General features: G+C 49.0%; 1 protein-coding gene and 1 non-coding gene across 7 annotated transcripts in view; both read left to right on the top strand.

Moving 5' to 3' along the window:
- The window catches only part of MCC (MCC regulator of WNT signaling pathway), a 488910-nt gene that overhangs the window by 442595 nt on the left and 24292 nt on the right, over window positions 1–22023 (top strand). For all 6 annotated transcript variants that reach the window (XM_043920198.1, XM_043920202.1, XM_043920204.1 and 3 more), the window contains 3 exons: window positions 2744–2927; window positions 17991–18225; window positions 21756–21962. In XM_043920198.1, coding sequence (XP_043776133.1) covers window positions 2744–2927; window positions 17991–18225; window positions 21756–21962 — 626 coding nt within the window. The remainder of the gene's footprint in view (window positions 1–2743; window positions 2928–17990; window positions 18226–21755; window positions 21963–22023) is intronic.
- Window positions 8353–8467, top strand: LOC122706041. The gene has a single exon (XR_006344295.1). It is a non-coding gene; the product is annotated as a small nucleolar RNA SNORA43 (small nucleolar RNA).

Below are 22023 nucleotides of genomic sequence, written 5' to 3'. Positions count from 1 at the left end.
GACTTTATTTTCTTGGGCTCCAAAATCACCACAGATGGTGATTGCAGCCATGAAATTAAAAGACGCTTACTCCTTGGAAGGAAAGTGATGACCAACCTAGATAGCATATTAAAAAGCAGAGACATTACTTTGTCAACAAAGGTCCGTCTAGTCAAGGCTATGGTTTTTCCAGTGGTCATGTATGGATGTGAGAGTTGGATTCTATAAAGAACGCTGAGTGCCGAAGAATTGAAAGTTTTTAACTGTGGTTTTAGAGAAGACTCTTGAGAGTCCCTTGGACTGCAAGGAGATCCAACCAGTCCATCCTGAAGGAGATCAGTCCTGGGTGTTCATTGGAAGGACTGATGGTGAAGCTGAAACTCCAGTCCTTTGGCCACCTGATGCAAAGAGCTGACTCATTTGAAAAGACCCTGATGCTGGGAAAGATTGAGGGCAGGAGGAGAAGGGGATGACAGAGGATGAGATGGTTGGATGGCATCACTGACTCAATGGGCATGAGTCTGAGTAATCTCCTGGAGTGGGTGATGGACAGGGAGGCCTGGCGTGCTGCAGTCCATGGGATCACAAGGAGTTGGACACAACTGAGCGACTGAACTGAATTTCAAAGGTCTTTTTTTTTTTTTAGTTTTATTTATTTGTTTATTGGCTGTGCTGGGTCTTTTTGTTGCACTTGGGCTCTCTCTAGTTGTGGAGAACAGAGGCTACTCTTCGTTTCAGCGAGTAGGCTTCTCTGTGGTGGCTTCTGTTGCTGCGGAGCACAAGCTCTAGGCGTGCAGGCTTCAGCAGTTGCAGCTCCTGGGGTCTAGAGCGCAGGCTCAGTAGTGTGGTGCATGGGTTTGGTTACCACGTGGCATGTGGGATCTTCCCAGACCAGGGATTGAAACAGTGTCTCCTCCATTGGCAGGTCGATTCTTGACCATTCTGAGCCACAAGGAAGCCCCGGGCTCTAGCTTTTGCACTGAACAAACACTTACCTGTTTTTCCTCCTTCCTTCCTTTCCTCGGTTTTGACATGGACAGGAATCTGAAAGAAAGGAAGTATCCTGGGTATTAATTTCCTGCTTCATATCCAAGTCACCCAGCGAGGAAGTAGGCCTCCATTTGTATGTGTGACCATTCTCTACCTCTGTCTCTGGGTTTTCTGGGTTTTGTTGGGTTTTTTGTTTTGTTTTGTTTTTTAAATAGCATTACCCTCCAAGTCCAGCAGTAGAAACTCTGCCAGCATTTCCATTAGGAAGCTCATTTTTCAGGGTCTTTTAACCAAACCATAAAACTTTATTCCTCCTATTAAACAGAATCCTAAAATGATCTTGGCTTACTGTCAAGTTTTTTTCTTTAATATAAGTATTAAGGAAAATAATCAATTAAAGGCAAAAAATCAATCATCTTATTTCTACTTTTTATCAGAGGACTATCTTAGACCGTTCTAGCAACAAAAGGCACCTCATATGAAGCTTGTCCCTATTCAGCACAGTGACTTGGATAGGAGCTAAAAGGACTTAAATCTGCATTTTAAGTATTTAAAATCAATAATAAAACGCCTTGTATTCACATAATCCTGGTTGGCTCATGGGTCTGTTTATAAAATGGAGCAGTCAGTTACTATGCCTCTTCAGAATTCAGAGAGCAGTCAGTTGTGAGACATCTGTAAAGTATGTTATTTAACAGCCTTTTAAAATTACTTTTTAGCAGCTCCCTGTTAAACCTGACTCTTCCATTCTGCCAACAGTGGCAGTGATGTGCTGTCCTGCCCTAACGTGCCAGGAGTCACGCAGCAGAACAAGTTGTAACGTTCACCCACAGTGTCAGTTATGGGCATTTCTCCTTTCTTTCTTCTTGACTGCACAACCATTCATCCTGGCTGATTTAGACGGCGGTTTTCAAACTGTGCCTGGGAATCTGGAGGAGTTTCTTTGGGCCTCAGTGTTGGGCTTGGAGATTGGGAAAGCTGAGTGCATCCCCCTCCCCATACCCCCTGCCCACTTAAGCCAGTTTCATGGTTACCATTTTTGTATCTTAGACTTTGGTGTAAGATTTCATTTATAAATATTTGGAAGATTGAGGGACTGGGCTGTAGATGTAACAAACCAATGACTTTGGCCTGCAGGGTTTTTGAAAACGCAGCTAGAACGTGGCCGTGTTGGGCAGGGGATTCCCAGTCCACTGCCACTGCGTGCTGGTGGCCCGCACCCCGAGTCTTGCTGCAGGCGCTAGCTGGCTGTGAGAGGCATGGAGCTTGGCCCTGGACATGTCCGCACTCGGGGAGATTGGTCAGGGAGATCCTCCACGCAGGACATCAGAGCCAATCGCAAGATTTCGTTTTAACCATTAGTTCTGTGTCTCATGCCTACATGAAGTTCTAAGTGAAGCTGCGGACATGTGGAAACATAGCGAAGTTGGGCCCCATTTTCCCTTGGCCTCGCTCCCGAGGAAGTGCCGCGCAGCGTGAGGGAGACGGCCGCCCAGGAGATTGGGGTTGCATGCCGGAGCTGCCAGGAGCCTCGGGAGTTAGGAAGTCAGAGCAGGTTGCCGCTGGACACAGAGCTCGGCGCTCCCATGGGCCAGCCCTTCGTTTGTTGGGGAAGAGAAAGCCTTCCTCGACGCAGCTTCTGGGTGAAGGGCCTGGCCCCCGTGTTGCCTGCTCTGTCACGGGCTCCGCCCCTGTCTTCACCTCGAGCGCCTGCCCCCACCACCCAGCCTCACTGATGTAAACCAGTGCTGATTAACGCCTCGGCTTCTTGCAGGAGACCAGTCAGGGGATGAAAACATCACTCAGATGCTCAAGCGAGCCCACGACTGCCGGAAGACAGCTGAGAACGCCGCCAAGGCCCTGCTGATGAAGCTGGATGGCAGCTGCGGGGGCGCCTTCGCGGTGGCCGGGTGCAGCGGGCAGCCCTGGGAGAGCCTGTCCTCCAACAGCCACACCAGGTAACTCGCACTCCTGCCACACGGGGCGGGCATCCACGGGGTCCACTCACCAAGCTCCGAGGACCACGAGGCTCGGGGGTGGCAGCCTGGGCCCCGCGCCCCCTGCCCAGAGTCAGGATCAGAGCGGGAGAGCTGGAAAGCCCTTCTCATGTTGCTGCCCAGAGGGAAGGGGCGGAACCCCACTATTCCTTTCTGTCCCGCTTTGTTCTGCCCTCCATTTCCTAACAGTCCTTGATTTTCAAGAAGCATTTGGGGTGGTGAAGGCCGATGTGCTGCAAATGGTCCTGAAGCACCCAAGCACCAGGCCGCCTCCTGGTGTCAGGCTGCCTTCCCTCCCTTCCTCCGTGCCTGTGTCCTTCATAAGCCCTTCTGGGCAGCAGGCTTCCCTTCTCCCACCTCTTTGCCCTGTAGAGTGAGGCCATGCTCACAGCACGTGTTTAGCAGATGCTCAGTCATGAACTGGGGTTCAAGTTCCGTGTCTGTGAATCTAGAAAACTGAAGTGGGTGCTTAAACAAGATGGGGAGAGAAACAGTGAACACCTTGCTAAGCATAATTTGCTGAAGCCATTGGATTCCACTGGGTGTGGGTGGAGAGTCATAATGAAACGTTTTCTAATAATCTTCTCATCTCTTGGCACCAAAATCCCTAAAAACATGAATGCCTTCCTTTTTTCTTTCATTTTTTTTAAATTAAAATTGATTTACAATATTGTGGTAGTTTCTGGTATACAGCTAATGATTCATATATATGTATATATATATTTCTTCATATTCTTTTCCATTTTAGTTTAATACATAATATTGACTATAGTTCTCTGTGCTATACAGTAGGACCTCGTTGTTTGTTTATTTGATATATAGTGGTTTGTATCTGCTAACCCCAAACTCCTAATTTATCTCTCCCACCCCTTCCCCCCTTTGGTAGGCATAAGTTTGCTTTCTGTGACTGTGAGTCTATTTCTGTTCCATAAATAAGTTCATTGGTATCGTATTTTAGATTCTGCACATAAGTGACATCATAAGTTTGTCTTTCTCTGTCTTACTTCACTTAGTGTGATCATCTCTAGGTCCATCCATGTTGCTGGAAATAGAATGCCTTCCCTTTATGTTCCAGTTCTGTCTAGAAAGTACTTTAATGTTAGAGATTCTCATGTAATAGCCAAATCACAAAAGATAGGAAGAGTAATGACCCCATTTTTACAAGTGAGAAAGCCTTGGCTCAGAGATGTGTGAGTGACCTGCCCACATGAAGTCACGTAACTGACAGCTGAGAGGGGTGTTCGGACCTAAGCCCAGACTGCGGCACCAAGTGTATTATTCTTTTCACTAGGCCAGGTTGGAGCTTGTGACTTAAAAAATGCTGTTTGCTTACAGGTCAAGCAACCAACGGAGAGGGCAACGGCAGCCCACTCCAGACTCTTGCCTGAAAAATCTCATGGACGGAGGAGCCTGGTGGGCTGCAGTCCATGGGGTCAACGAAGGGTCGGACACGACTGAGCGATTTCACTTTCACTTTTCACTTTCATGCATTGGAGAAGGAAATGGCAACCCACTCCAGTGTTCTTGCCTGGAGAATCCCAGGGACAGGGGAGCCTGGTGGGCTGCCGTCTGCAGGGCCGCAGAGTTGGACATGACTGAAGTGACTTAGCAGTAGCAGCAGCAGGCAATCAAAACCATGTAAGGGTGTATTCAGTCTCAAGGGCAAAAGGAGAAATACCGATGTTTTGTTCAGTACCTGAAAGAAACATAATGATCCCAGGTGTCTTTCTTGCTGGTAGGACCCAGCCATCTGCCCAAGTGCAGACTTACCTGTTCTGGACCTGGTGCCTCAGGAAAGGCGACATTCCCAGTAACGCACTTGGCCAGCTGCCCACAGACATGAGGGACTTATTTCCTTTTGACTCCAGAAACAGTTGTCTTATTCAGGGAAGCAAAGCACAGATGATCATTTATTTATTTTCTTAAAACCAGGTTCTTTTGTTTAAACTCATAAAGCAGATGCTCTTCTTAAAGACTTTTCCAGATGTGTATAATCTGTAATTTCCACATTCATTTAGAATAGAAATGCAGTTCTCACACTGTCAGTAAATTCTCTCCTGTTGAATTAGCGATCATAAGAGCTGGGTTGACAGGAATTGTGTGCTATTTCAGTAGCTTATAAGGAGTTTTAGCTCACACCGCCCCACCTGCAAAATAATTATGTTGCTTTAATCTAAGGGAACATTTCATGCAAAAATGGGCTCAATAAAGGACAGAAATGGTATGGACCTAACAGAAGCAGAAGATATTAAGAAGAGGTGGCAAGAATACACAGAACTGTACAAAAAAATCTTCATGACCCAGATAACCATGATGGTGTGATCACTCACCTAGAGCCAGACATCCTGGAATGTGAAGTCAAGTGGGCCTTAGAAAGCATCACTACAAACAAAGCTAGTGGATGTGATGGAATTCCAGTTGAGCTATTTCAAATCCTGAAAGATGATGCTGTGAAAGTGCTGCACTCAATATGCCAGCAAATTTGGAAAACTCAGCAGTGGCCACAGGACTGGAAAAGGTCCGTTTTCATTCCAGTCCCTAAGAAAGGCAACCCCAAAGAATGCTCAAACTACCGCACAATTGCACTCGTCTCACACACTAGTAAAGTAATGCTCAAAATTCTCCAAGCCAGGCTTCAGCAATACATGAACCATGAACTTCCAGATGTTGAAGCTGGTTTTACAAAAGGCAGAGGAACCAGAGATCAAACTGCCAACATCCGCTGTATCATCAAAAAAGCAAGACAGTTCCAGAAAAACATGTATTTCTGCTTTATTGACTACGCCAAAGCCTTTGACTGTGTGGATCACAATAAACTGTGGAAAATTCTGAAGGAGATGGGAATACCAGACCACCTGACCTGCCTCTTGAGAAACCTGTATGCAGGTCAGGAAGCAACAGTTAGAACTGGACATGGAACAACAGACTGGTTCCAAATAGGAAAAGGAGTACATCAAGGCTGTATATTGTCACTGTGCTTATTTAACTTATATGCAGAGTACATCATGAGAAACGCTGGGCTGGACGAAGCACAAGCTGGAATTAAGACTGCCGGGAGAAATATCAATAACCTCAGATATGCAGATGACACCACCCTTATGGCAGAAAGTGAAGAGGAACTAAAAAGCCTCTTAATGAAAGTTAAAGAGGAGAGTGAAAAAGTTGGCTTAAACCTCAACATTCAGAAAACTAAGATCATGGCATCTGGTCCCATCACCTCATGGGAAATAGATGGGGAGACAGTGGAAACAGTATCAGACTTTTATTTTTGGGGGCTCCAGAATCACTGCAGATGGTGATTGCAGCCATGAAATTAAAAGACACTTACTCCTTGGAAGGAAAGTGATGACCAACCTAGATAGCATATTAAAGAGCAGAGACATTACTTTGCCAACAAAGGTCCATCGAGTCAAGGCTATGGTTTTTCCAGTGGTCATGTATGGATGTGAGAGTTGGACTGTGAAGAAAGCTGAGCGCCAAAAAATTGATGCTTTTGAACTGTGGTGTTGGAGAAGACTCTTGAGAGTCCCTTGGGCTGCAAGGAGATCCAACCCGTCCATCCTGAAGGAGATCAGTCCTGGGTGTTCATTGGAAGGACTGATGCTGAAGCTGAAACTCCAATACTTTGGCCACCTCAGGGAAGAGTTGACTCATTGGAAAAGACCCTGATGCTGGGAGGCAATTGGGGGCAGGAGGAGAAGGGGACGACAGAGGATGAGCTGGCTGGATGGCATCACTGACTCAATGGGCATGAGTTTGAGTAAACTCCGGAAGTTGGTGATGGACAGGAGGCCTGGCGTGCTGCGATTCATGGGGTCGCAAAGAGTCAGACACGACTGAGCAACTGAACTGACTGAATCTAAGTCAGATTCAAATGTAGAGCCAGGCAAGAGTGGGAACATTTTCTCTCCAGCCCTTCAGTGGAGACTGTAATGGTGAATATTGGTTAGAAATATTTTAATGTATGGATGAGCCTTGAGTGTGAGACAGTCTTCTTAGAGAAGCTTAATTTTAGGTAATGTATTTCTATAGATTGAGATATACTCAGAACATAGTTTCTGTTTGCAAGATGACCTCATTAAAGATTGGCCCTATGAACTAAATTCTGTCTTAAACAGATCTTCCCATCAAAGTATGGAGGGCTTACAGAGGTCAGATTCCACTCAATTCTCCTTAAAAATTTCCTTTCACATTCCCACCCAAATCAGAGCTGCTTAGAGGGTACAAAGGAACCACACGCCAGCCCTTCATGTGGCAACACACATTCTTGGGATCTGACACAACCAGGCTGCTGATCATGTTCAGTGTGGCTCAGGAAGAAAAGTCGCAAACCACCAGACGCTTTCATAATTATAAGTGATTTTGTTTGTAATTCTTGCTGTTCCACTCAGCCTTCCCAGCCTGTCAAGATTATGGACGAAAGACAAGATGGAAGGCTTTCCGAGGTGGAGCTGTTTGTGGCTCCACCAGTCCCCTCCCCTCCCGCTGTAGCCAGCTGGCAGAGAGACTTCTATTCAGAGTGCCAGCCAGTTGCTCCCCCAGGTCTCAGGAAAGGAATGCTGAGTGCCAGGCTCCAGACTGGTAGTACAGGGCAGCTCCTGATAACTGAAAGGTCGTGGTTTTGGAACAGAGCAGCAGAGGGGCGGTTCCCAGGGAGGAAAATGAATGTGGTAACCAGCCCAACAGCTGACTCTGTAGTCAGGAGCCCAGAGATGCTGCTCTCACAGTTTTGAAACACTGTTTTTTTTTCTTACAAAACTACAGCTGCAGCCTCATCAGAAAATATAATTGTCTTAACAGACAGAGTAACTAGGTAATGTGGGTTGCCTGGATAGCTTTATCAGTGTATCACAGCAGTGAGGCAAGTGGACTAAACTAATGAGAAGTGAGAATGGGAATTCTTAGTCAGACCCGCTCTTCTTGTCAAGCATTACAATTTCAGGTCATTGATCTAAATCTACAATAGGGCAAGGGGCCAAGACAGCATCAGCCACAGCAAGTCTGCCCTTTTGGAGGCTGGGGTCCCTTCTGTCCTGCCAATAGGTGCCGATCCTGTCGGGCTGTGATTGCAACCTTGACTTTAGCTCGGGAAACACCCAGGGAACTGGGGTTCCACCTGGCTGACCACTCACACTGGGGCCTGCTCCCTCAGTTCAAATGCAGAGTGGTGGAGCAGAAGAGGTGCCCAGCCCTCACCTTCCAGAATCTAAGATGAAGTTTCCCTGGAACAGAAGGAAAGGCTGAGCACAGTGGAATTGTGTCCACTGAAAGGGTGAATGGACCTGAAGGCACGTCTACTTCCCTCTGAAAAAAAGAGGTGCTTTCCCCACCCAAGTAGCAGGAGAATCTATCCGGAGTCCTTGGAACTTAGGCTTAGGAGTGCTCGTCAGTTCTAAAGTCCAGCTCATGCACCTGTGCCGTTGGGGCAGAGAGGAAGCGGCTATTTCTACGCTCAGTGCTCAAAACCGTGGGCACTAAGAATGGTTTGTAGCCAGACATCACCGAGGGAGCCCCTTGTTCCCACGTGCGCGGAAGAGAAGGCCGGGGAGGATTGAGTGAGCGGACAGGCATGCGATCCGTAGGCGCAGCTGGTCCGTGGGAGAGGGACCCTCAGGTGGGACTCTTAAGGACACGTGTCAGGACAGGCGGGAACCCCAGTGAGCAGCCCAGCAGCCACGCACCGCCAGAGTCGAGGGCAGTACAGAGCCTGGGAGAGGCACGGCCTTGGAAATTCCTCAGAAGAAGAACGTGTGGGCCTAGCGTGTCGTGTGTTGAAAAGCAGTAGCAGTGTGTGCTTCTCCCCCTCCGTGTGGTTCAGCAGGGCTGAGGCCGCGTCCTCCAGCCAGGAGGTGCAGGCAGGATCTTGTATGTGGGCCTACCCCACCGTCCTAAGCTGTATCTGGATTATCCCCCCACCCAAGGGGAGAATGTCGATGAGGTTTGCAGATTAGACATGAGAAGGAGAGTCTCACAGCTGACACCTTGGGGCCCGTGTTTTCAGCACAGGGTGTTACAGTGAATGGAAAGATCTGTCTTTGTGAGGGAGCATGTCCCCATGTTGGCAAAGCTGTAAAGAATAAACGCATCTTGAATAAAAAAAAAAAAAAATTAAAGTCCAGCTCAGACACAGTCCTCTCCATGACAGCCTGGTGTACAGGCCTCCTGCAAAAATGTTCTGTCACTTATCATTTAGCTTCTATGGGGACTAGATAGAGAGCTGAAATGCTTTCACTTTTCTTAAAACTTGCTGATTCCCAAAAAATGTTATGCTCATTGTATTAAAAGTAAGCTTAACAATTGAAATCCAAGCATTACATAAAATTCCCCATGCAAGGACCGTCACTGAAAACAATATGGCACACAGTTTGGAGAGTGTCTTCACAGATTCAGCTGCCCATTTTTTTAATTACCTGCTAGCCCCTCAGTTACCAGTGACAGACGCATACTCAAATCTGGGGGTGGATATCAGGTCTCCCACACAGAAGCCTTGGACCCAGGCTGAGGGCAGAGGGCTCTGGTGAGCAGGAGAACCAAACCACACCTGGCCCCTGTGGCCCCACACCTCTCTGCTGCAGGCCGCTCCCCAGACAACAGAAAACCCACACGCCACCTCCATCAGTACACTGGACTGACTGGTTTCACTGGTGTCAAGTAAGAAAATCCTGGGAAGGAACATCTTGCCCAGCTGGGCTCAAGTACCTCCCCAGTTATCTGTGGTCACGGTGGTTTCTGCAGGAGCCTCGGGGGCAGAGAGAAGGGGAGGGTCCCAGGAGAAGGGGCAGGGCTGTGTCGTCAACAGACCGACACATGGCATCTTTAAAAATGTAACTCCACCTCATTTTAACCCTAAAAGGATCCTGTTAATCGGACTCTCTTGAATCTTGCCTTTACCTTCCCTTCCCCCTTAGTGTTGCTGTTTGTTTAGACATCTCTCTCTGTGTCATTCTTCTCAGTAGTAGCTCCCCTGGTAGCTCAGCTGGTAAAGAATCCGCCTGCAATACAGGAGACCCCGGTTCAATTCTTGGGTTGGAAAGATCCGCTGGAGAAGGGATAGGCTACTCACTCCAGTAATCTTGGGCTTCCCTGGTAGCTCAGATGGTAAACAATCCACCTGCAATGCATGAGACCTGGGTTTGATCCCTGGGTTGGGAAGATCTCCTGGAGAAGATATAGGCTACCCACTCCAGTGTTCCTACCTGGAGAATTCCATGGTCAGAGGAGCCTGGCAGGCTGCAGAATGGGGTTGCAAGAGACAGACACTGCTGGATGACTGCTTGTTGGATGTTCTCACTATTATAATACTGCTGCGGTCTCCACCCTGGTCCTTGCATCTGTGCCCCGATGCCGTTTCTGTGGGATCAAGTCTGAGAAGTAGAAGGTGCTGGCTCAAAAAGGACTGTTATTTCAAATGTCAATTAGTGCCCCCCAACCCTGTCCATGATGAAGCAAATGTGTTAGCACCTCTGTCTCCACACCTTTGCTGAAACTGGATGATATACATTTTTTAAATTTGGTTAATCTGTAAGCAAAAAGAAAAAAAAATACCCTTAATGTTTTACTTTGTACCTCTTAATTATTAGTGATGTTGGAAATCATTTACAGTCATCCCTCAGTATCCTCGAGGGATTGATTCTGGACCTCTATGGATACCAGAGTTCAAGGATGCTCAAGTCCCTTGTGTAAAACATTGTAGTATTTGCATTAGAACCTACACACATCCTCTCATATATTTTACATCATGTCTAAGTTACTTATATAATACCAAATATAATGTAAAAGCTATGTAAATAATTGTAAATAAAATGTAAATGCTATGTAAATAGTTGCCAGCACATGGCAAATTGAAGTTTTGCTCTTTGGAACTTCCTGGATTTTTTTTTTTTAATCTCAAAAATTTTCCACCTGAAGTTGGCTAAATCTGCATATGCAGAATTCATAAGTAGGGAGTGCTGACTATAAAGTGTTTAAGTTTTTTAATGTCAGAGAAATTATTAGCAGCAGTATAAGTATCAGATCTATATGGTGTTTATCTTGGTACGTTATCAGCAACCAAATCAGGAGCAGGTTAATATTTGTTTTAGAGATGCCTGGTTTCCAACACCATCATAACAGCACCTTATAAATAGCTGCAGAAATATCATCTGTCTCCTAACTGTGTCTCATTTTGCCTTCCACTGTCAGCTAAGTTTCTGAAAGCAGAAAGTGTTTGAGGACTGTAGTCATCTGGTGGCAGATTTTACCTACCTGTATAATCTCAGAGGATCCGTTCCAGGACTCACCACAGATTCCTCCAACCTCCATCATAAATGTAATACTATATATATGTGTATACACACACACACACACACACACACACACATATATATTTTTTCAATTCCCGGCTGTGCTGAGTCTTTGTTGCTTTGCTCGGACTTTCTCTAGTTGCAGTGATCGGGAGCTCCTTTTCATTGCCGTGTGTGTGCTTCTCATTGCAGTGGCTTCTCTTGTTGCAGAGCACAGGCTCTGTGTGTGGGGGCTTCAGTAGTTGCATCTCACAAGCTCTGGAGCATAGGCTCTGTACTTGGGGCATGCAGAAGTAGTTGCTTCATGGCCTGTGAGATTTCCCCAGACCAGGGATCAAACCTGTGACTCCTACACTGGTAGGCGGATTCTTATCCACTGTGCCAGGAAAGTCCCATAGAACAACATTTATTTTTAAAAGATCCAGGTATAAGTGATCTGCGCAGTTTAAACTTGGTGTTTAATGTCAGCTATATTTTTTTTTTGGATAATTTTTCCTGCCTGAACCACCTCTCCTAGAGCATTCTTATAATCATGTGAGAGCACCCAGACCTAGGAGGTTTGGGCTGTGTTGAGTATTTTTACTCCTTTGTGACAAAGAATTGTCAGAAAGGGGGTGGGGCATGAGTGGATACCCAGCACAACACTGAAAGGTCCAGGCAGTTGACAGGCTCAAGCTTCTGCTCAGAGAAGTGGGGCCAAATGTCACCTGACCTGACCCCCCGCCACCCTTCAGATAAGTTTTAAATGCTCAGCAACTAGAAGGCCCCCCGGTGGCACTTGGTGTAAGTGAGATTGTAACTGGGAGCCATGTAAGACATTGAGAAAAACTTCAGGAAGAATCCATCTCTGGTTTTCAAGGCAAAAGAAATGTTCTTTTCTGCCAAGACAAGATGAGGAAGCTGAAAAAAAAAGATGGGATTTTTTTCCCTATAAAGCAAGAGGGGAAGTTGTCTTGAGAACAAGGATGAGACACACGGAGAGGGACAGGAGAGAGGCCATCTGAACTCATCTGTTGCATCCAATCCCACGGTGATCAGGCAGACAGGGGGTGGGGACCCCAGGCCAGCCAGCAAGCGCTCCCCTCGCTGGAGGCCCCCACGTGTGCAGTGAGTGGACATCCCGCAGGCCACTAATGCGCTCTGAGCCGAGCCAGCGAGGGGAGCTCAAGCAGAGCCTCAGGGAGAGGAGACCTGCGTGACCTGGCCTGGCTCCTGGAGAAACCAGAGCAAAACCCAAAAACGCGCAGCCCCGCCATCCCAGGCCAGGCGGGCTTTCCTTCATCTGCCCCTCTGCCCACCATCCCTCTCACTCTGGAGAGTAGGAGGAGCCCAGCTCCCTTGGACAGTGACGTATCCCCCCCCCCCCGCCTTGACAACTGCGTTCATCCTGCGTTCCCCCTGCTTTCCCAGCCCGAGGGTTAATGGCTGACTTGACCCCCGCCCAGCAGCGGCAGCGGCCCTCTGGAGACAGCGCCTTTGTCTAGGGGAGGCGGAGAAAGGGCCGTGGCCTCCCCTCTGCTCACAGCTGTCATAGCCATATTCCGGGTGGGACAGTCAGAGCACAAAGCAGAACTGTAATGAGCCTCGCCTGATCCGTTGCCCGCTGTGGTGTCCTGGAAGGGAGAGAGGGAAGCCGCCTGGAGGGGCTGCCAGGCTGGGTGCTTATCTGGAAATTAAACTTTCCCCTGGAAAAGCATTACAACCCTGAGCTTTCCACAGGGGCAGAGACTGTGGAGGGGAGAGCTTTTGTCCTTCTTTTCTGTTTCTTTCTCCCTTAAACCTCTACCACAGTAGAGAGGTGAGACAAAAGCCTTCCCTGCCAGAGTCGGGATCAGGCCCAAGTCCCAGAGGGTTCCAGGACACCCCAAAGCCAGGCAGCCTCTGCCCACCCAGGTCAGTGTCTCCCAGGCAGTTCTTGGGGTTATTCAGGTCCAGTCAGCCCTGGCTGTTGTGCTGTCCCTCAGACAGGCGGTTTTCTGCAGGACCTGCTAGGTGGCTGCCATCTCAAGAGGGAGGTCCTGGATCTGGTGTTGGGTGTGGAGAGGCCACTGGCCCAGCTTTTCCCTCCCGCTCTGCCTCCCCCAAAGCAAGCACGGTGTATGGCCTGCCAGCTTCAGGACCCATTGTCTTCTGCCCATAACCTGGTGAGGTGGGAACTGTTACTGTCCCCACTTTATCACAGCTGGAGAGCTTGGGTAACTTACTCTGCGCCATGGGTAGAGGAAGATCGTTTACTCGGGTCAGCCTGATGTCAGAGACCTGCTCGCACTCACTGGTACCCACCAGATCAGCCCGAGAACGTAGTGGCCACTCCCGAGAGAATTTGGGACAGGGTCCCATTACCTTTCAGGCTACTTTGCAAATGCCCACTTACCCTGTGGGGTTGACCAGTTGTTTTCAAACCTGCCTGAGCCTCAGAATCAGCTGGATGGTACATTTTAAAACAGAAGGCTGAAAAAATCAATAAATAAATAAAATTTTAAAAAAAAAACAGAAGGCTGCCCTCTGCCCCAGCGTTCCCGACTCTGAGTCTGGGTCGTGGGGTCTGGGAACAGGCGTTCCTAACAAGTTCCCAGGTTATACTGCCGTCCCCAGCCTCACCACTACTCTTTGACAACCACTGGGGAGCACCAGTCCTGCTCAACAGAAAATACGCCAACATATTAACCTGTCAGGGCCTGCAGAATATTTGGAGAACTAACTCTAGGTTGTACTATCCTTTGAGTTTTGAAATAATTGTTTAAATATTTACTGAGGTCTATTTGATTTATAACGTGTTAATTACCGCTGCACAGCAGAGTGCCTCAGTTATACACATGTGTACATTCTTTTCCATTGCTGTTATCACAGGATGGTGAATATAGTTCCCTCTGCCATACAGTAGCACCTCGTTGTTTATCCGTCCTATATGTACCAGTTTTGTACATCTGTATGTATCATGTGTAATATATGTGTAAATCGCTTCTATACATCAGCTTATCCGTCCTGTACATGCCGAACCCTCGGTGCTTTCCCCCCGCCCTCGGCAGCCATCCGTCCATTCTCTGTGTCCCTGTTTCTGCTTCCTCAGTTCAGTTCAGTCACTCAGTTGCGTCTGACTCTTTGCGACCCCATGGAAACCTGTTTCATAGGTAGGTTCATCGGTATCCTATGTTAGATGCCACATGTAAGTGATATGGTATTTGTCTTTCTGATTTGCTTCACTTAATATGATAATCTCTAGTTGCATCCACGTTGCTGTAAATGGCATTATTTTGTTCTTTTTTATGGCTAATATTCCATTTTACACACACACACACACACACACCCCATATCATCTTTATCCATTCATCTGTTCCTTCCATCTCTTGGCTATTGTAAACAGTACTGCTATGAACATCGGGGTGCATGTATCTTTGTGAATTGTAGTTTTGTCCAGATATATGCCCAAGAATAAGATTGCTGAATCATATGGTAATTCTACTTTTAGGTTTCTGAGGAATCCCCATACTGTTTTCCACTGTGGCTGCACCAACTTACATTCCCACCATTTAAGTAGGAGAGTTCCTTTTTCTCCACACACTCACCAGCATTTACTATTTGTAAACTTTTTGATGATGGCCATGCTGACTGGTGTAAGGTACCTTCAATTTGTAGGAAATATCTTTTTTAAGTGACAAGAATCAAAGGGTACCTCGAGTACCTTCTATTTCTTTTTTAAAAATTATGTATCTATTATACTTGGTGGGCATTCTCTAGTTGTGGAGAAAGGGGGCTGCTCTCCAGTACACGGGCTGCTCCTCGTGGTGGCTTCTCCTGTTACGGAGCACAGGCTCTAGGTTTACGGGCTTCAGCGGTTGCAGCACGTGGGCCCAGGAGTTGCGGCACGTGGGCTTAGTTGCTCTGTGGCATGTGCAATCCTCCCAGACCAGGAGTTGAACCTGTGTCCCCTGCACTGGAAGGATGACTCCCATCTACTGTACCACCAGGGAAGCCCAAGTGTGTTACATTTCTAAAGAAGTATTTCAAAGAAAACATGAAAAAAGGCCCCCCAGGTATTAGTTTATCTCTGTGTTTTCTGTATGTTTAAAATTTTCCAGTGACTTTTAATGAAAAGAGCTGTCAAGTGAACCTCTGGTGGTGAGTCTCAGATTCATGGGAGAGGATTTTCCTGCCTGAAGCCTTCTCCCCACTCACTGGAAAAAAAGTGTTGCTCTTTCCCAGCACCGTGCCGCCTAAACCTGCCGTGTCGGGGAGGGGGTCTCCTCACTCAGTCGCGTGGAAAGCGCTCTGAGCATTGCCACCACTTCAGTTCACTCTAATTTTGCTCAGCGTGTGGAACCTCAGGCCTTAGGCATCTGTCCCTCCACACTGTTGACAGTCCACGCAGGCGAGCTCTGAGTCCCCTGGGTGGTTTTGTGTGAGGCGTGCCTGTCACCGAGCTTTACGGAAGCAGGCTGAGGTGCTGAGGGAGGGACCCTCTCTCTCTTCGGACAAGTCACTCTTGGACAGCGGTCATCCAGACGCCCCGCCGGCTCCCCGCGCCCTCTGCTGGCGATGCCCGTCGCTCTTTCGTGCTTCCCTTGCGCTGCTTTGTTTATGACGTCGCCCCTGAAGCGTTCCAACTGGAGGGCGTTGCTGCTTGTCCCGTCTCATCCTTTTTAAAATGCAGCTTGAGAATACATAGCACTGATCGATGAATAATTTTTAACCTCCTTCCTGTCTTCTCAGCTTCCACCTTCTCTCCAGAGCTTGTTACAATAGCCCCCGAAAGGGTTCCTGTCTCTGACCTTGCCTCCCTGCATCCCTCCTCAGTACAGCAGACAGAGGGAGCCTGTTAAAATGTAAGGAGAATCCTGTCACTCTTCTAGTATAGACCCTCCGGGGGCTTCTAAATCTAATTCTAGAGAGAAAACAACCTATGAGGCCCTATGAGACCTGGCATTCTGCCCCACACTCTCTGACCAGCTCTCCACCTTCACCCCCAGCGGACACGTGTAAGTAACCATCACCACCTCTGAAGAGGTGTTGTGTGTTGGTCAGACTGATCTAGCTCCGTCCTGATGGACTCAGGGGTGGTGGGGGGCCTCAGAGAGTCTGTGGTGATCGGGATCTTTTATGCTGGCCAGAGTTCTCTGACCTGAAGACCACCAGAGCCCTGGGGAGTCCTCTTCCTCATGTGTGTGGACTATCATCCCTTCCACCCTTCCCTCCCTAGAAGGCTTAACTTCTTGATAATGTGTCACAGACAAGAATGGGACGTTCTTGTCACATCGAGATTATGAGGAGATTGCATCTGCTGGCTGGGGGCCTGTTACCCTGTTGCTGTGAGGTGAGGAGGGCAGGCCTGGGCTCAGGGCAGTGAAACAGCCTGTGGATACCAGTCCCTGCTCCTTGCTCAGCACCTCACAATGGAAATCTTGGGGAGACAGGGCTGTGGAATGAGGCGACGTCAGCCTAGGCCCAGCTGCACCGGATTCCAGCCACAAAATGTCTCACAACCTCCACTTCCAGATGGTAACAGCAGAAGCCTGCTTGATGAGAGCTAAATAGGCCCCTTGCTTATTTATCTGCCATCTTTCCAAAGCCAGTTCCATGCGGGCTGTGTCCAGTGCAGGGGCGTCCAGAGAAACCGCTGTAGGTCTTGAGATCCAAGCTGCAGTTTTCCTGTGGTGCTGACCCTGCCGTGGGACTCTAGAACCCACAGAGACATTCATGGCCTGTCACGTTCCCAGGGTTTGGGCCAGGTGCTCCTTAGAACTGCCAGCCCCTGCTTAGCATTCCCACAGCGTGGGTGGCCAACGGCCCCTCGGACCAGCCTGTGTCCCTGTGAAGGATTTGTGTTCATCCGTGATGGGGGAGGAACCGCCGTGGAGGCCTGGGGGCACCCTGGCAGTACTACAGAAGGTGCCCCCCACTGCCCTTCTTTCCCGCTCCCACCCCCTGGGGCGGCTGTCAGTGGTCTGGGGTGTGTGTATGCACTGTGTGTGTGCACACACACACACACACACACACAGTCTGTAGGTCACACTGTAGATACTTTGTTCTTCACCTTGCTCTGTTCCTTTAACGCATCCCTTTTGTTAAGTCTTGTCCATAAGCACACCTGTTTTGTTTCATTTTTTAATTTAAACTTTTTATTTTGTATTGGTGTATAGCTGATTAATAATATTATGATAGTTTCAGGTGGACAGCGAAGGGACTCAGCCATACATACACGTGTATCTATTCTCCCCCAAACTCCCCTCCCATCCAGGCTGCCACGTAACATTGAGCAGAGTTCCCTGTGCTATACAGTAGGTCCTTGTTGGTTATCCATTTTTAATATAGCAGTGTGTACAACTATTTTTATGACATTTTTCACCCTATTTCCTCAAACTCTCTCCACCATTGTCATAATTATTTCCATAATGTCTACGTAATTTTCTTTGTTTTGGTATATGTTATAATTCACTAAACCTTATATTCCATGAAACATCTTTGTGTATCCTTTTACTTCTGTGGAATTATTTCCTTAGAATTAATTTCTGGAGTCCACATGTTGTCTTAAAGGGTATAAACATTTCCAGTATTCTTCACGTCGTTTCTTTCCCAAAAGGTGATGTCAATGTACAGTGCTAGGAAGAATGCTTTTTTGTTGTTGATGTTTTGGCATTACCAGCTAGGTACTATTGGGGGAGGAGGGCATGGAGAAGAATGAGGAGGAAAAGAGCTGTTAGCAATGACTGGAGATGCAGTGAGTTGGTTTGTTTCGTCTTCTCAGCACGACCAGCTCCACAGCCAGCAGCTGTGACACGGAGTTCACTAAAGAAGACGAGCAAAGGCTGAAGGACTACATCCAGCAGCTCAGGAACGACAGGGCAGCGGTCAAGCTGACCATGCTGGAGCTGGAGAGCGTCCACATCGACCCTCTCAGCTACGACGTCAAGCCCCGGGGAGACAGCCAGCGACTAGACCTGGAAAACGCAGTGCTGATGCAGGAGCTCATGGCCATGAAGGTATCCGTGTTGGGGGCGGGGTGCTCCTCTCAAACCCTCATCCCCTGCACTCCGCTGTCATCAGGAGGAAACATAAAAAGGCCTCTAGAAAGCTGGTCAGCCGTCCGTGTTCAGTGGCCTCTCCACAGGAGGACAGCCAGAACCTCGTGTGTAGGCAGAAGTGGCTTCAGTATGTCTCAGGGTCCCTTGAGCTGGAAGCGCTCCTAGAGAGGTGCACCGAACACTGGAGAAGTCTCAGGGGGTCCCAGGCCAGAATGGAACACCTCGTCTCCAGGAGAAGCCAGAGGAGGCCTCTGCAGGCTGGAACAGCCTCTGTTCCGTCTCCAGAGTGCTTGCAGGTGCTTCCCGGGTTGACGCTGATGTTCAGGTGAGCCGGGGAGAACAGGGCCAGGCCAGGGCAGCATTTGGACAGGAGCCCTGGTTTCCTGACCCCCGGTTCCTTTGGTGCCATGTGGAGCATCAACAACCATCAACCCCATCACACCCCAAGTGACTTGCTCAGCACAGCCGTCCCTTCCGTGGCCACTCAAGCTGGAATCAGGTGAAGCCTGGGAAGCCTGGGGGCCGTGACAGCAGATACAAGTCAGATACTGGTCCTCCTGCTCAGACCTGGCCTCACTCCCCCTGGGGAGTCCTCATGCGATATTGGCTGACTTCCCCTCTCACTGCCCATGAGCTGGGAGTCGTGTCCTTCACCGCGGGGCCTTCCCCCTCTCTGAGGGGCTCGGCACCCTGCAGAATCAGCTCTGAAGCTGCCCTTCTATGATTTCTTCCGAATGTCACATTTCCTTTGGCTGAAGACTACAGATTTCCTTCTTATATTCAGGCCAGTGTGTTGTGTGATAAATTCAGTGCTATTTTGGCCAGGAAATAGCTTTCTGGTGAAATAAAAACTCTAATATTCCCTTTGATACTTGTGAATAAAGTATGTACACACTGTAAAAATTTTCTTTAAAAAAAATAGAAATTATAAAAAGCTGGGAGAGAATTAACCCATCAGATCATAACTCAGGGACAGCCATTGGGTCCCCTCCCGAGGGCTCCCTTCCCTGTGTGTCCCCCCAGTGTGCTCAGGGATGTGTGATCGCCCATCGAATCCAGAGGCTGCAGATTCACCCTTTTGTTCTAAGCTGCAGCTGCTGAAAAACTCAAGTTTTCTGGTTGTTTTCACTTGTGCTTGGTGTTCAGTAAACATTATTGATCTCTAGACGGACGTGGCTCCTCAGATCTGCTCTTCTGCTAAACAGCCCATCCTCTCATCATCATTCCTCTTCCTTTTTCTCTCCAACTGTTTTAAATATTTATTTTCTATGTTTTCCCTTGTTAATTCTGGTTCTTTAAATGCAGATTCTGGTCCTTTAAATGCCTCACCCTGACTCACTTCCATTTTCTCTATGTGTGTGCGTGTGTGTGTGTGTGTGTGTTTGGGAACAGCCTCTATTTGGTCTCTAGAATGCTTGCAGGTGCTTCCCAGGTTGACGCTGATGTTCAGGTGAGCCGGGGAGAACAGGGCCAGGCCAGGGCAGCATTTGGACAGGAGCCCTGGTTTCCTGACCCCCTGGTCCCTTTGGTGCTGTGTGGGACACCAACAATCATCATCCCCATCACACCCCAGGTGCCAGTTCACCCTCGGTGGAGGTCTTGTCTTCTTGGTGGTCCTGGGCCATCCTGGGTGGAGATATCCCTGTAAATGCTTGCAGCCTTGACCTGTTCGGACCTGTCGGTTTCAGAGGTTTAGGGCTAGTCTTTGTTATATTCTCGGCTGAGAGCTCCTGTTGTCCATTCATAATCCCTCAGGTTTGTCATCTGATTCCTCAGAGGAGGCTTTTCTTCTCTTTTCCCCCGAAACCTGAGTGAGGACACCTCTGTCCTGGCCACGTCTCCCGAAAGGCAGTCTTCTAGTCTCCTCTACGAGGTAGTGCTCCCGCCGGGCTCTCCGGCCTGGCTGTCCGCCCCGCCCTTGTGGAGGTGCTGAAAGCCCAGGTCCTGGGCCCCCTGCCCATCCGAGGCCGCAGGGGCCGGCACTGTGGCTGCCTCATCTTTCCTCTTGGGCACAACACCCACTTCACCTCTGGCACCTATGCATTCATCTCTCCTTCTCTCAAGCTTGCATCTGTGTGTTGTTCTGGGTGTGACTGTCCACATTAGTTCAGGACACAGTGTTGCCAGCACCTTGAGAATCCTGTTTCTGGTGGCAAGAGATGAGACAGTTCAGTGTGTGGAAACACCTTTCATCCTGGTTTTATGTCATCGTCAGGAAAGGTTTGCGTCTTCTTTTGAGCAGTTGCTCAGCACTTTGCCTTCCCTGTGGCTAATGCCCATGTCCCTGAGTATAACTAGCCATGGTGGGTGCCCTCCCGGTGTTCCCCACATTGGAGCTGAGAACATCCCCTCCCGGGTCTGGCTTACCCAAGAGACCACAGCAGGCCTGTGGCTTGTTGCCTCAGAGGAGGGTCACTTTGGGGGTGACCACAGTCAGTGACTTGGTGAATCCCTCTCGAGGGATTCAGTGTATGAAGTGACTCAGCATATGAGGAATCCTTTTAAGTAGGATCACAGAAAGAGCTGGGGAGACTGACCCCATGGGGTCATGGGGTGGTAGACTCGCCCTCCAGCAGAGGCAAAGCACAGGGTCGTGTATGGGCTCACCTCGAAAGGGGGACTGTAGCTTGGTGCTTACCTGGCCTCTGAGCTGGAGGTCGTGGGTTCAAACTCAGGCTCCATAATTTATTCAGCATGTGGGCTGAGAAGAAGCCGTGTCCCATCCATGAATGGAGATATTCATAGTACCTACCTCAGGGTGAGAGGACTTAATGAGCTGCTTAGTATAACCATTTAAAGCAGTGTTACCTGCTCAGTAAATGCTAGTGCTCACTGTTACCTGGTCCAGGGGAGCACTGTCCTATTTTAAGGTCACTTCTTACTCTTCACAGCAAACTCTCCTTAGACTTTTCCAAGATACTTTAAGAAGTGACCTGATGAATAGTCACTTGAGAAGGGCTCTGTTTCGATGGATTTTATTTGGGTCCTGAAGTTGATAGGACCTGGGGCCAGTGTCACTGCTGTGGGTGCTTCCGAGCTGCCCAGCATGGCTGCAGGACCCAACTGCCGTGAGGGCGATGATATCCATGGATTAATGTCATGAAAATGGGAAAGGAAACAGAATTTAGAAGGGACCTAGTCAGATGCTTCAACCTCTTTGACGCGGGTTAGCCTCTGCCTGCCAGAAAACTGGTCTCCAGCAAGGCGAGTATGACCACTGGGGAAGTGGAGGTGGAATATCCTGGTTGTTAGAAAGATGTTCCTTATTGTGCCAAAGCCTGCAGGCCTGTCCCTTCTACCCACTGATCTCGGTTCTGGGGCACAGTGGCAAGCCCGTGGTGTGGTGCCACAGTCAGTACTGCGGGCCTGTGGGACAGCCGTCTAGTCTCCCCCCAGCAGCTGCCAAGTGACACCTCTGCGGGGCCTCTCGGGGCGGTCGGGGGCCCTGTTGTCACCCACCAGCCCCTCGTACACTCTGCGCCCTGCAGGAGGAGATGGCCGAGCTGAAGGCCCAGCTCTACCTCCTGGAGAAGGAGAAGAAGGCCCTGGAGCTGAAGCTGAGCACGCGAGAAGCCCAGGAACAGGCCTACCTGGTCCACATCGAGCACCTGAAGTCTGAGGTGGAGGAGCAGAAGGAGCAGCGCACACGGTCCCTCAGCTCCACCAGCAGCGGCGGCAAGGACACAGCCAGCAAGGTAGGGGCGGGCCAGCTCAGCCTTCCCTCGCTCAGAGCCTGAGGCCAGCAAGGTAGGGGCG

This window comes from Cervus elaphus, chromosome 12 (genome assembly GCF_910594005.1).
Source record: "Cervus elaphus chromosome 12, mCerEla1.1, whole genome shotgun sequence".
In the NCBI taxonomy this organism is placed as follows: domain Eukaryota; kingdom Metazoa; phylum Chordata; class Mammalia; order Artiodactyla; family Cervidae; genus Cervus; species Cervus elaphus.
The sequence above is the reverse complement of the archived record's forward strand: the minus strand, read 5'-3'. Positions and strand labels throughout refer to the sequence as shown.